At 33.8% G+C, this 15023-nt stretch overlaps 1 protein-coding gene across 1 annotated transcript in view; it reads right to left on the reverse strand.

Annotated features, from left to right (window-relative positions):
• LOC124364637 (alsin) overlaps positions 1-15023 on the reverse strand; it is a 62966-nt gene that overhangs the window by 7098 nt on the left and 40845 nt on the right. The window contains exons 13-18 of the mRNA XM_046820261.1: positions 14404-14618; positions 11462-11717; positions 9640-9854; positions 8736-8912; positions 6502-6652; positions 328-510 (exon numbers count right to left, since the gene is read on the reverse strand). Of these exons, the coding sequence (XP_046676217.1) occupies positions 328-510; positions 6502-6652; positions 8736-8912; positions 9640-9854; positions 11462-11717; positions 14404-14618 (1197 nt within the window). The remainder of the gene's footprint in view (positions 1-327; positions 511-6501; positions 6653-8735; positions 8913-9639; positions 9855-11461; positions 11718-14403; positions 14619-15023) is intronic.

Here is a 15023-nt window from a genome sequence, read left to right on the forward strand (position 1 = left end):
AGCATCATCCGCGTAGAGTACCAAACTTGCGTCCCCCCTGCACACATCTGAGTTCAGATTAATCTCTCTAGAAATGTTGACAAACTTATTAAAATATTAAAAAATATTCTTTCCCTCAGATATTATGTCATTATTGCAATTAAGTTTAGAGAAAGTTTCTGTTAGCTTATGGTTACCTAGTTCAAATTTTAAAATTGACCATGCTGCCTTACTTAAGTATATTTAAATATATCAGTTGTGGTAACAAATAATAGTAAGATTCCTGCAAAAAAAGTTTTTAGGACGGCTGGTATATTACAATAAAATAAGAGCTAATGTGGTATCTACCTTGAGAGTGGTGAACATGATGCCCAGCTCCCCGTGAGCTAGCCGAGGTTCCATGAAGTCCTCTACGAAGTGGATCTCGGAGCCCAGCTGGGATATACATGAGCGGACAACAACAAACACAAACACAGGGAAGAGTTCATCCATCGCCCACAAGTAGTCAGATCCCAACTCCGCTCGTACCACCTTCAACACAAATATAATATTCAATTTCATTAACCCTAGAGGTAGCAATGTAAACTCTCTGTACTGGCAGGATCTTTTAGGCCAACTGTTTATATATCTTTCTAGAGCATATTACAACTTCAACCAATGCTCCAAACTTAACATATAATACATATAGGAAAAAAACAAATGTTATACAGAATAGTTTTTATATTAAGTTTACAAAACACCAAAATCAATGAAAATTAAAAAAAAAATATATATAGTTTTATCCTCAGATTCCATTTTGTATTTGACTTCAAGCACATAAAAAACAATTCTAATATTTACATTTAACAAAAATTTAGTGGTGATTACAGAAATATACGGTTTATATGACTTTAAAAATACATATTTACACTTCTTATTTATACTTATGAATATGTTCAAAAGAACTTATTTTTGATAGATAAGCAAATAGACAATCGGGCCTGACATCCAGCACTGCCACTTGAACAACGGCCTACCGTACCATATATCTGGCACCTATTCTTTCATGATGACATGTATCCCATCCGCTATTCTAGATCTTTTCCATACTATTGTGTATTGAACAGTGGGGTGCTCATGTTAAACATTATCTTATATTTTCGTAAATGAATCTGTCTATTTTGTATTTGAGAAATAAGAGGGCTGCTATTTGTTTCTTGACATTGTGGGTGAGCCAAAAGTTCTGTTTGCGGCAACGGATGATCTCTCAGCTGATATTTTAATTCAAAATCAAACACTGTCGGGCCTCTTTTGACATCTCTTGAAGATTTTCCCCCCTCTTCCACCACCAGCTTTGATTAATATCATAATGTTGTTCCCCTCTGCAAACAAAATCCACAATTACCTATATGCTCCTCCCAGTTTGATGTAGCTAGTGAAAAAGTTACGAGTGTCTCAGAAAATTGTAACAAAGGTTCAACAATTTTTTTAGACTAATGCAAGTAAATGTATGTTGTTTAAGAAACAAAATATTGCAGTTAGAAAGTATATGTAAAGAAAAAAAATATAAACTTAATTTGTATATCAGAACACTGGCTGAAACAAAATCAAGTAGATCTATTTGTACCAGAGAATTTTACTCCAGCCAGCGTAGTCTGTAGAAAAACTAGGAAAAATGGTGGAGTTGGTATTTATGTTAAAAATACAATACAATTTTCTGTTGTTGATGTATCTAAATTTTAATTTTGAGTTAGATTTTGAAATATGTTGTATAAAATTAATACAAGAAAATATTTTGATTGTGAGCATTTATAGATCTCCAAATGGAGATATTAACAAATTTTTTTAACTGTTTTGAGCATGCTGTCAAAAGGTTACTAATTAATAACCAGAGGGTACTCATAGATGGGGATTTTAATATTGAAATGGGTAATAAGTGATAATGGTAATTTGGATTTTTCTAAATTTAGTAACATTCTCAGATCATTTAATTCTTTTTATTACAAATAATCAACCTACACGTTTTAATTTCCTGCATTGACAATATTATTGTTAATTTTAATAAAAAGCTATTTACTACTACACTTGGTGAACATTGTCTTGCAGACCATGTACCCCTTTTTTTTTAAAATGTTTTCCACAAAGCACTTACAGAACAATCAAAACATGTTGCAAGCTAGTAATGGTTTTATTAGAAGGCACAGTGATGAAAGTCTGGATCAGTTTATTTTATTATTTAAAGAAAGAAAATTGGGACATGATAGATGATTTTAAACAAAATAAAATTGACATTAAAAAAAACACTTTTTAATAGTTTTTTTAAAAAATTTGTTGACTTATGGCACTATTGCTCACCCTTAGTAAAAACCTCAAATAAATCACGGGTCTAATAACACTAAACTTGTCAAGTGGTATACACCGGAACTAGCCAAAACAAGAAATGAAAATGCTTGCATTATTCACAATTTACAAAAGTTTGAATTTTAAGGGGGTCAGAGCAAACTCAGGCAGCTTATAATGTATATATTCAACATAAAAGAAGGTATAGGAATGAATTAAACACTAGCAAAAAAAGTTGCAGTTGAGCAGTATATTAGTAAAGCTCCTAACCAATGCAGGGCTGCTTGGAAGGTGATTAGTAATGAACACTCACCTACACACAGTCAAGATGTAAATTTTGGATCCTGAGGAATTCAACCAGTATTTCATAAACTCAATTAAAGAGCTTAGTAGTGAAGGAATTCCCCCCAGTCACCATAGTCCTGATTACTTTCTGGGAGAAACGAATGATTGATCAAAAATTCATTTGTTTGGCTAACAGTTTACAGCCGAGGATGTTATAAAGGCTGTGTCAAAATTCTCAAATTCAAAAGCTATGGACTATTATTGGTTGTCGAATTTCATTATTAAAAGTACTATTGAATTTATAAGTGAACCCCTAGCGATAATTTTTAAATAACTGCATGAATGAGGGTTTTTTTTCACCTTTACTAAAGGTGTCAAAAGTTTACTCCAGTGTTAAGAAAGGTGACAAAAATTGTGTACATAACTATCGTCCAATCTCAATTGTCCCTATATTTTCTAAAATTTTTGAATCAATTATGTACAACCAGCTGAATGGCTATTTTGAGTTTCATAATTTTAATTTCAAATAGTCAATATGGCTTCCGCCAGGGAAGATCTACAACTTCGGCTGTATTAAACATAATTGATCATACCCTGGAGGCTTTTGAAAAAAAAGGATTCCTCTTCATTAGTTTTATGTGACCTCAGTAAAGCATTTGACAGTGTCCTTGTTGATGTTCTTCTTGATAAGCTTGCATTTTAACGGTGTTAGTGATTGTGCTTTAAGACTTATTAAGTCATAATCTTTCCAATAGATTGCAATATGTATGTGTCAGGAATAAATGCTCTCAAATGAAAACCGTGGAAACTGGTGTTCCACAGGGTTCTATTCTTGGGCCTTTTTTCTTTATTGTTTATATTAATGATCTTCCTAAAAACCTCAATACTCATTCAGTGATTTACGCTGATGATACCACCTTACTTTCTAGTCATCATAATTTAGACTGTTTTGGCACAAATTACCCAACAATCTGAGAAAAGGGCTTATGAATGGTTTGCAGCAAATAAGCTAGCATGCAATTTGGATAAAACACAGTGTATTACTTTAAGCCTCAAACAGGAAATCAATTTGGGTATCGGTCAAGCTCCTAGGAATTAATGTAGACTCAAAATTAAACTGGTCAACTCATATAGATACTGTCTGTAACAAAATCTCTAGAGTAAATTACTTACTTTGGAAACTCAAAAGTTTTGTTAGTCCAGAGTATTTAAGAATTGGCATATTTTGGGCTTTTTTCAGTCGCACATATTGTATGGTCTACTTGTATGGGGGTCATTCTTCACATGTCATTGACATTCTTGTGCTACAGAAAAAGGCTGTTCGTAATATTGGAGGAGCCAACCCCACTTGAACACTGCAAACCTCTTTTTGTACAATTTCAAATTCCCACAATAGTAAATCTTTATATTTTTCAAGTTTTATTGTATACAAAATCTAATTTGAATCTTTTTCATACAAGACAGGAGATCCATCAATACAACACTAGGGGAAGGAATAAGATTGATATATTGCCTCACAGACTAGCTAAAACTAAAAGCTCGTTTAAATTAAATTTTATAAATTTTTTTAATAAGCTGCCTGATGATGCGAGACTTGTTTCCTTTAAAATATTTAAAAAAAAGTTATATGATTGGCTAGTGAAAAATCCTTTTTACAGCATTGAGGAATTCATGAATTGCCATATTAATGTTAGGTTTTTAGTTTATAACTAACTATAATTACTTTTATTTATTGCTACTTTACTTAAATTTTCATGTGAACTTTTTTACAACACTTTTGTGTTAATGTAATTTTTAGCTTTAACAATGTATGTAATTTTTAAAATGACTTGTCCTATTTCTGTAAACAGATCAATGGAATAAATGATTCTTATTCTTATTCTTATTCTTATTCTTATTCTGGCCTTGGTAACACTGATTGTTGCTAGGCACCAGCTGACGTTTCTAGTGCAAAGTTCACATTATTAAACATAACCTCAATCAATATGTTTTGTTATTTCATTGTTGTTAGTGTTATCGACACCAGGTTGAAAAACTGATCTTAGGTGAAAATAGAATTAAATCATGAACATTTTCGTGCAATAATTTTTCATAAATTTCCACGTGGCCTGACATGACAAGAATGCACAGATGAACTTAATTCCTTATATGGTAATGAAGTCCTATTGTAGCTGACAATCACTCCAGGATGAACCCTGTTTAGGTCGTCCAACATCAGTTGTTGTGAAAGAAAACATCGATGCTGTGCATGAGTTGATAAAGCATGATCATCATGTGACATATCGTAAGATTGAGGCATTTTAGACATTAATATGACAAACATCAATAAGATTTTGCATGCATAGGCGTATCCCGAGGGGTTTGGGGGATTAAAACCCCCCTCCCATTCATAAAAATATTCAAGGTATATTTTTACTTATTTTAAACTCAAAGTACGAGTATACTCGTAGTGGAACAATGTATCATAGTCAGGAATTTATTGCAAACAGTGCCTGCTGACTGTAACACGCAAACCGCCAGACTGCTGAAAGCGGTGTTGTTGTAATGATCGCGTGCAGCCTGCTCGTGTCCAAGACTCCAAGAAGAACCCGTAATAACTGTTGTTTCAATATATTTTATATAATTCTTTGGTTGACTTTTGGCCACCAATGGTAGGTTTATTAAAAGTTAATTGCTTCGTAAAAAGCCATTTTCAAATATTTACATTAGTCTGTTTCTGTGGCAGTGCTTTGTATTGAATCAGATGAGTTTTGAAGAAGTAATTGACAATATTTTCCTAAAAGCAAGCTAAATCAAAACCACTAATTAAGGAAACTCAAGATAATTTTTAAAATTAAAGTCTTTTTTAAATTCTCAGTTTTTACTTAATTGTTTTCTTTAACGTTATGGAAAATAACAGGCCTAATTTAAGAAAATCCTGATTTTCATTTCCATGTTTAATCATGTAAACACCTTATCAGGTGCACCATCATGGAATGTAAGAAGTGTGGTGTCAATTTGTTGTGATTTCATTATGCTTTCTTCTTAACTCCTTTTGTGTCACTTGATTAAAATTCTTTGTAGCATAGAAGACACCTGTTTTTTTAGTTATTGGTCAGTCCATGAAACCAGCAACATGCTCCCTGTCTTGTACATGATGCTTATGTGTACTTTTAATGAAGACGCATTATGCACCCCTTTGGGCACATATAAAAATAATTAAAAACATACATAATGATGATTATTTAATAAAACTTCAAAGGCAACATTTTTTCTTATTGCACTTAAAAGTTTTATGGAACATTATGGTTTATAGGACATTTTTATAAAAATATTAAAGAAAACAAAATTACCAGGAATTACCCAACATCGTGAACATTTTAAACTAAGAAACTAAATAATTTTTTTTCTCTCATCCCACATCAAAATCAATAATAATAACTGAAATCCTATTTGGTATCCTCGTACTGTTTGGAATCCATGTGAATCATACAACTTCCTTGGTTGACACAAAAATTAGACTAATACTTTCCATGCCTCACAGAACTTTCAATTTTATTTTTCAATCCACAATTCACCTTAAATACTAATTGTTACGTTGTGTCAACTGTTGTTTTTTGTCTAAAATCTAACAAGTTACTCTTACATTGCAAATACTTTAACTCCTCTTCAACAAATAAGATGAAATTGCTAAATAAATTCACCATAAACCAATACCATACCTGGTGGTAAACGCATGATGAACAGTGTTACACAGAAGCCAGTCACCATATGTTGATATAGTAAAATGGAAATACTACTTGTCATACTTCAGGATCCAAGAGCCAATTTACACTGTAAAAGTACTCAACCTGGTTTTTCTTGAAATTGATAAACTAATTTCTCCTTTAAGTGGTGAGATCTCAACATGACCATTGTATTGTTAACAGTTCTAAGTACCTTTGTCATTTGTTCAAAAGTGCTCTGAATCACCATGAGTTTCTCCATCGGACAAAACGTGGTCTTGAGTTGCTGCAGGGTCTCAATCGCAGTGCTAAAGCGATGCTCTGCCCATATTTGTTGATTTTCGTCAGCTCCAAACCAAAATTTTCTGTAAGAGAAGAATTATATGAAAAGTTATATGTATATATGCAGTAAAATGTGCTTATTGATAAATTCAAAATACTTTTCAGCAAAATAGCAACTACGATTTTTCTAAAATACCTAATTCTAAATATTCTTAAAAAGTTCTTTTACCCTTCAATATTTTCTGATATAACAAATTTAATACAATTTGTTTTAAATAATTTTTGAACAGTAGTGACGCCTAACTAAATGAATGGAAATAATGTAAATCAAATATTGGCTGGAATATCATTTTTATTCTTTTAGGAAAATTGTTCCTGCCTCTATTCCATATTTAACTTTTTAATTCAGCTGAAAAATTAGATACCAACTTCTTAATTAGAATTGCTCACTGTAATTATACACAGTTATTTAAGGAAATTTTAATTTTTAATTCAATTTAATTTTTTTAAATTTAAGTGTGTACAAACAATTAATACCCATCTGTGCCCATACCCGTACTGGAGAAGAATCTACATTTATTGATACATAGATACATTGATACATAGAGAATATAGATATTGAATACAGCAACAATTCAACTTTTGGACATTTGCCATCGTTCAGTGTCACATGAAATCAGTAACACTATTCTGATCTCTTCCTCAGAGGGTTAACTAAATTAAGACAAACCACCTGAGGAAGAAATCAAATTGGAGGTTTAGAAACCTAGTGTTTCCGATTTCTTGTATCACTGAACACTGCCAAATGTCCTGGAACATCCTGTCGCCTTCACAAACAAGAGCGTATCTTCAATTGGTGTTCATTGTAAAAAATGATTTTTTAACAAAGAGTTCAAACTTTGTTTGACATTGTAAGTGATTATGATCTAAACCACACCCTTGCACCATTTTTATTTAGATGAACTGAGTTAAAAAATAGAAAATTAATCCATTAGTAATCCATAGTATACAATAATATTAATTCATTTAGTAGCTACGGACTACCTAATGAAAGAGTTGTTAGAACTAAGAAAGAGATATCAATTAAAATTTTGGGTCAAGGTAAATATGTTTTTGTGGGCCTAAATTTCATAACATACTAAAAGAAATCAAATTTATAAAAACTTCATTTAAAACTCATTATGGCTGCCGGGAAGCTAATTGGATTGCATGTTGCATGAAAAAATTAATTAAAAATCAGTGCTATTCTTTATCAACATTTCATCTTATGATGCGTGGTGTGACATGCGTATATCACAGTGTGGTGTGCCCACATGTACAATGCTATGTAGAGCTGGTAGGGTTTAAAAAAATGTTGTTTGTTTGTTATTTTTTATTTCAAAAAATAAAAAAATTAACTTCAGCAAAAACAATTTTTTTAAATCTCTAAATGCACACTAATTCAACCAATACCAAATTTTTTTTAGCACTTTTAAGGGTTAAGCCCCCCATTTTGATTGATTACTAACTTTTAAATTATTAATTTACTGGTACTTATAATCGTAATTATAGGAGAAATTCCTTTAACTCCCAAACGGTGGTGTTTTCATGTATTACCACCACAGCAAGAAATTTTAACGTTATTTCAAAACTACCAAATGTGTTAAATGTTATTAATATACAATTTATTACTATACTACCAGCACCAATATTAAGTTGGAACATAGGCGGTGTTGTACATATTTGCGGGTCTGCATCAAAGCCGTCAACCGAGTCATTGATACAGCCGTCTTTCAATATTAAAGCATTTCATCCCCTAATTCTGACGTGGGTATGTATATTTCTGTGCCAGTTTCCACCACAGTAAATAGTTACAGCAAAAAAAAAAGTGCAAACTTCTAACAGGTGACTGTTAATAAAAATTACTACATGTAATGTTGTCATAGTTGTCTGAAAATCCTCTAGGTAGCAGCACAAACTGGTTGGCCTCCTCTTTCATCATATTTACACAGTATGCATATTTCCACCTGGAGTGTGCGATGTGATTGACAGATAAAAGTAAACAACAAAGAACAGATTGAGATCTGAACTCCGTGAGTACTCCGTCAGTGGAAGAATTGTTAAGAGGTTAGATGGCAATACTAAGAGCTTTTTTCTTAATTAGCATTGAAGTAAAATCTACTGCACCTGTCGATTCCGAGAAAGGCCATGAGAGTGGAGTTGGGCTGCTTGTTCCACTTGACCAGTCTCTTCCAGTAGCAGTCGTCCTGGGTCTTGTTGTAGAGAGCGTACAGCTCGAATAGTGCAGAGTGGAACTTGGGCAACAGGATGGGGTGGAGGATACCGGCCAGGCTTACCACCACGCTACACAGTAATTACTTGTCTTTAACAATATAGAATACCGGAAGCTTGAAATAATCAGAATTAATTTCAGTCACCCCGATCTCCATTTTGTGTATAAATAAATTCCATTTAAAAGTGAAGGGAATATGTGAGATGGAGAAACATCAAGTGAAAATTGACAGATTGTGTATAAAGCAGATAAACTACACAGCAATCGCGGTACTACACAACATCCGTCCTTCAGCAATAAAAAATATGAATATAAACTAAAGTCTTTTATAAAATTTCATATTTGAACAAAAACTGTATTTTTGTATACATTTCCTCCTATGTAAATTAATAGTTATAATATATTTCTTATCACACAAATTTTCTTTTGTTTACAACTAATACATCACTTTTATAATATTTCAAGTCAATAATTTAGAAAAGTACAACAAAATCAAATTGCATTATCATGTAATTGTTCTAAGAACATAGCATATAAAAATAATTTAAGTATTCAATAGACTATTTAACTTCTATACTCATTGCCATTATTAGCATGTATTTTAGTTGGTATTGTCTAGTGAATGATCAGGAATTGACTTACTATATAAATAGCTGTTTTGCAGTGTTTAATATGTTTTTGCTTTCATCACATGAATAATCACTATTTTAATATTCAACCCAATCTTCCAACCGTTTAAACATAAATCACTGAAGCATTATAATATTCTTGCCAAACTGAGAACTAAAGCTCACTCACGTCTCATTGTCCGGCAGCTGTATGTCTCGGCCGGGTGGGGGCAGAGCCGGGAATAACACTCGCACCACCTGGTACAGACGCTCCGCCACGGAGTGCAGTTCCTCTACTGCGTGTGTCAACAGTAGCAGGTGCACGCGCCCTCCATACGTCGCGTTGTAGGCTCCGGTCAGCTCCCGCAGGGCTATCCCCAGCGGGTGGTAGTTGCTCTCAAACGCCTGGAAAAAAGTTGTACATTTTATTTCACAAATAATTACTTTTGCTCTTGGTTTTCACAATCACAAGTTTACTCAGAACTTCACTCTCATTGAGAATTAAGTTTAGTAGCAAAATCTACATCATGGAATCATTCTGTAATGAGTACTGATAATTATATTTTACTAATCTTAACACTATTAACATATCAAAATGAATTATACTATCAATAATACACAGTTACAATATGATATATTTTGCTCCTTTTCGTCTAGCTCACAAGGTACTTACAATTTCAGCAACATGAAAATATTTGTATTTCACAGTAAAACCTCAATTTATGTTTTCTTCCCTTTGACCCATAATATTAAAGTTGATCTATGATTTGAGTTAATAGATCTAGTACAATGAACAGACAGAATTTTGCCTTGCTGTAGTTTAACAAAGAAAATGTTTCTTGTACTTTCTGTGCTAGACTGCATAAGTTACAAAGAAAGCAGTTTAATGTTTGGGAACACTTAAAACAAAATACTATATTTAAAAAACGTGGTAAGGTTTTATAGATCTTTTCTAAGATTGTATTTCCCATCTTTTACACACCACAAATCTTATGATTTCGATACTTAAACATAGGAGCTTATTCTACACATAACGTAGCTGTCGTAGTTTCTCTCCATAGCTACGTTATGTGTAGAAAACTTAGTTGCTCCACCGTGCTCAGCTATTGTGTCTAAAACATCATAGCTCCCCTCCATAGCTAAGTTATATGTAGAAAACTCAGTAGCTCCACCGTGCTTAGATATAAAAAATGAAAATGCATTTTATTGATGAGCAATTTTCAGATACATTTGGCTTTAAAAATAACTCCTGGTCATTTACACTATATATACAACATGTTTTATACAGCTTATTCCTATAGCAGTAATTCAAGCACTGTGCAATAATCTTAAATGGAATACAGGATAAGTGAAGGTGGTCACAGGTGAAGTCGTACAAACGTTAATGTGCAAGTTGTATTTTATTAGAATTTGTAATAAGTCTAAATTTGTCTACACATTTACATTTTATACATTTTTTATTTTGATTTGAGTGAGTTTATTGAAGTGCTATGCTGTAACAAAAATGTAAAAAAAGTAAATAAAACTTTTTCAACAACAAAAAACAAAGGGATGGTGCTATACCTTTTATAACCTATAACGATGGCAAATGTCCAAAATACTGTTATTCTTTCAAACCTTCCATTGTCAATAACAAACTTTAAATAAAACAAAAAAACATTCTTTATCTGAAAACCAGTGGTACGTAATTTTAATTATTATTTCACTATTCTGTATTTTTGCTGAAATTTTTTTGTTTCAATCGTTATTATTTTGCTTTCTGTTATTTGTGATGTACTGATTATTTATTTTCAACGTATGCTTGCAAAAGTCATTAAACATTTGTGTCACTCACTGTGAATGCGAATATAGTGAGCACTTAGAGGGTTAAAAGTGCAGTGATTATCACAACCAAAACAGGCTTAATGTGGACTTCCAATCATGGAAAAACTGATAGGTCGGCGAGAATCCTTAGCACTACAGTTTGAAGCAGGTGACAAAACTAGTTACTGCGCAAAGAAGAAATAATTTACCTGATTCAAATAATTACAAACGGACTGGTAGCTCTGGGAGTCGAGGGAGTCCCTGCCGAACTGAGGGATGGTCTGCAGTGACTCGTGCAGGCGGTGGAGGGAGGTGGGGTGGGCGGCGAGTGCGACCGCCACACTGTCCCATGCTCGCTGGGTGTCGGCCATCTTGCCGTCCGCACCTGCTCCCAGCGCCGCCCAACACTGTCGGAATATAGGCTTCCACTTCTGGTGTGGTGGTACACACAGCTTACCGAAGGAACTGTCACACAGTTTCAACACACATTACTTTACATACCAGTACATTCCTAGAGAAAACTATTTCTACTTGTACTGTTTACTATCAAACTTCTGGTGTGGTGGTACACACAGCTTACCGAAGGAACTGTCACACAGTTTCAACACACATTACTTTACATACCAGTACATTCCTAGAGAAACTATTTCTACTTGTACTGTTTACTATCAAACTTCTGGTGTGGTGGTACACACAGCTTACCGAAGGAACTGTCACACAGTTTCAACACACATTACTTTAACATACCAGTACATTCCTAGAGAAACTATTTCTACTTGTACTGTTTACTATCAAACTTCTGGTGTGGTGGTACACACAGCTTACCGAAGGAACTGTCACACAGTTTCAACACACATTACTTTACATACCAGTACATTCCTAGAAAAACTATTTCTACTTGTACTGTTTACTATCAAACTTCTGGTGTGGTGGTACACACAGCTTACCGAAGGAACTGTCACACGGTTTCAACATTACTTTACATACCAGTACATTCCTAGAGAAAACTATTTCTACTTGTACTGTTTACTATCAAACTTCTGGTGTGGTGGTACACACAGCTTACCGAAGGAACTGTCACACAGTTTCACACATTACTTTACATACCAGTACATTCCTAGAGAAACTAATTTCTACTTGTACTGTTTTACTATCAAACTTCTGGTGTGGTGGTACACACAGCTTACCGAAGGAACTGTCACACGGTTTCAACACACATTACTTTACATACCAGTACATTCCTAGAGAAACTATTTCTACTTGTACTGTTTACTATCAAACTTCTGGTGTGGTGGTACACACAGCTTACCGAAGGAACTGTCACACGGTTTCAAACACACATTACCAGTACATTCCTAGAGAAACTAATTTTCTACTTGTACTGTTTACTATCAAACTTCTGGTGTGGTGGTACACACAGCTTACCGAAGGAAACTGTCACACAGTTTCCTACCAGTACATTCCTAGAGAAACTATTTCTACTTGTACTGACTATCAAACTTACAGCTTACCGAAGGAACTGTCACACAGACTTTACATACCAGTACATTCCTAGAGAAACTACTACAACTATCACTTCTGGTGTGGTTACACACAGCTTACTGTAGTACATACCAGTACTCTATTTCTACTTGTAACTATCAAACTTCTGCTGTGTACATTCCTGTGTACTGTTTACTATCAAACTTCTGGTGTGGTGGTACACACAGCTTACCGAAGGAACTGTCACACAGTTTCAACACACATTACTTTACATACCAGTACATTCCTAGAGAAACTATTTCTACTTGTACTGTTTACTATCAAACTCTGCATATGTAAAAGTAACAAAAAGGCACTACGTTTGAATTGGGCTCCTTAAATTATGAACTGTTAATACTGAATTAGTTCAGTTGAGAAGGCATAAAGTAATGGTGCAGGAGTCGCAAGCCAATTTACATTGAATAAGTACATGACCTGGTTTTTCTTATAGATATAGAAATTTTCCCTAATAAAGAAACTGATCGTCAGCCCACACTAGTTTTGGTAGAGGTTAAAAAGGGTTAAAAATATGAAATGATAATGATTTTTCTCACATAATTTTGTTTGTAGCTTGATACACTTAAACCAACTGCCAGAGACTTGTAAAAAATGTTAAATCAGCATCAGCCAACCATAAACAGAGCCTTACAGTTGTGACTCAAGTCTCTGTATCTAGTTCACCAACAGAGATATAGCTGTTATTTATGTTTCTGGTGGTTGGTTTAAATGTATTAAGCCAGCCAAAGTATAATATGAGGGGAAAGAATTATCATTTTGTATTTTTAACCCTTTTGAAACTCTCCCTTTGGTGCTTCACTGAAACTAGTGTGGCTGATGATCAGAAAAATGTTCTCATCTGCTACATGTACTTGCTACAACCTATAGTATTTATCCAGTTTGTTGTAAGTGTGACGCATATCTTCCTTCTAGATTATCTTAAATGAAATAATTTTAAATTTTATGGGGGAATGGTGTAAATTCACATTTATTTCCCATACTAAAAATCATGTAAGGCCTATTTGGTTCCAAGTAACTTTAAATAATATGTGATTAGTTTCCAGAAAATTATATTGAAATACAAAGATATCGAACTTTTTTATTTAACCCAATGGAGTATATACAACTCTTTTTGTTTATGTCGGTTAATTGGTTCAATCTTCTTTCTTTAGCAATTTATTAAAGTATAAAATGCCTTGAAACAGTTTTGCACAACAAAGGTGTAGCAAAATTTGGCATTGTTCACGCATCCATCACTATTACTTTAATTATATTCACAATCACTCTAAAAAACTTTAACAACTTCAGAATCAGGCAAGTTTTTGCGATTCATTATTATATAAAGAAACTTTCAGACAATACAGTGTACAGCTCAGCTCTCAGGTTAGTTACACTCATCAAAATAAAATCACATTTAGTTAGTTGTGGCATCTAAAAACTTGTAAGGATCGTTACAACAACATCTGGTGGAAATATGGCAAACTAAGTCAACAATATAATGTCAAATGAAGATGACATAACCAGCACATGTATCTACCCCAAAGGGTTATTTCTATACATTTGGACTCTGAAGTCTGAGCATAAAAAATGTTAAAATAAAAAACGGTTAACAGAAAAACTTGCAGCCAGTTACCTAGGCTTGCTCTTGTGTTGCTGGGGTGAAGTAGTCGGCATGTTTTTGTGAAGGGTCCCAGTAATCTTGATGCCCTCATTCCAAGTCCCGTGCAGACTGCCCTCAAATCTGTCCCCAGTGCTGAACGTCAAGGTTCCCTTCCCACTGAACAGTCCAGCTGCCCTCAGCTCTCCTTCGTAATGTGTTCCGTCTTCAAACACCATCACTCCGTGGCCCTGCACAAGATCAATTCAAACGGTCTTTAGTTTACTGTATGGTATACACTTTTAATTATTATGTTTTTGTGATACGCACAGACATTAGTTAGCATGAAAGATATTAAGAATCAATTAAATAATATAAAATCTTAAGCAATTTTAAGGATTGCATAAAATAGCACAAACCATTAAGAGGAACTTGCCCGAGCGTCACTCGTTATAGCCGAGCGGGATTGAATAATCTTGCCCGAGCGGCAATTGTCGTGCTCTTTCTAGACGCTAACTATCACATATTTGTTTGTTTTTCTCCTAGATCAGAGTTGTGTGCCCTCCTGTATTCTTATGAGCAATCATTCTGTTTCGATTCATTGTATTTTCACACTGGAGCCACAACTATAAGCTTGTTTTGTTATTGTTTACATT

Source organism: Homalodisca vitripennis, chromosome 6 (assembly GCF_021130785.1).
Source record: "Homalodisca vitripennis isolate AUS2020 chromosome 6, UT_GWSS_2.1, whole genome shotgun sequence".
Lineage (NCBI taxonomy): Eukaryota > Metazoa > Arthropoda > Insecta > Hemiptera > Cicadellidae > Homalodisca > Homalodisca vitripennis.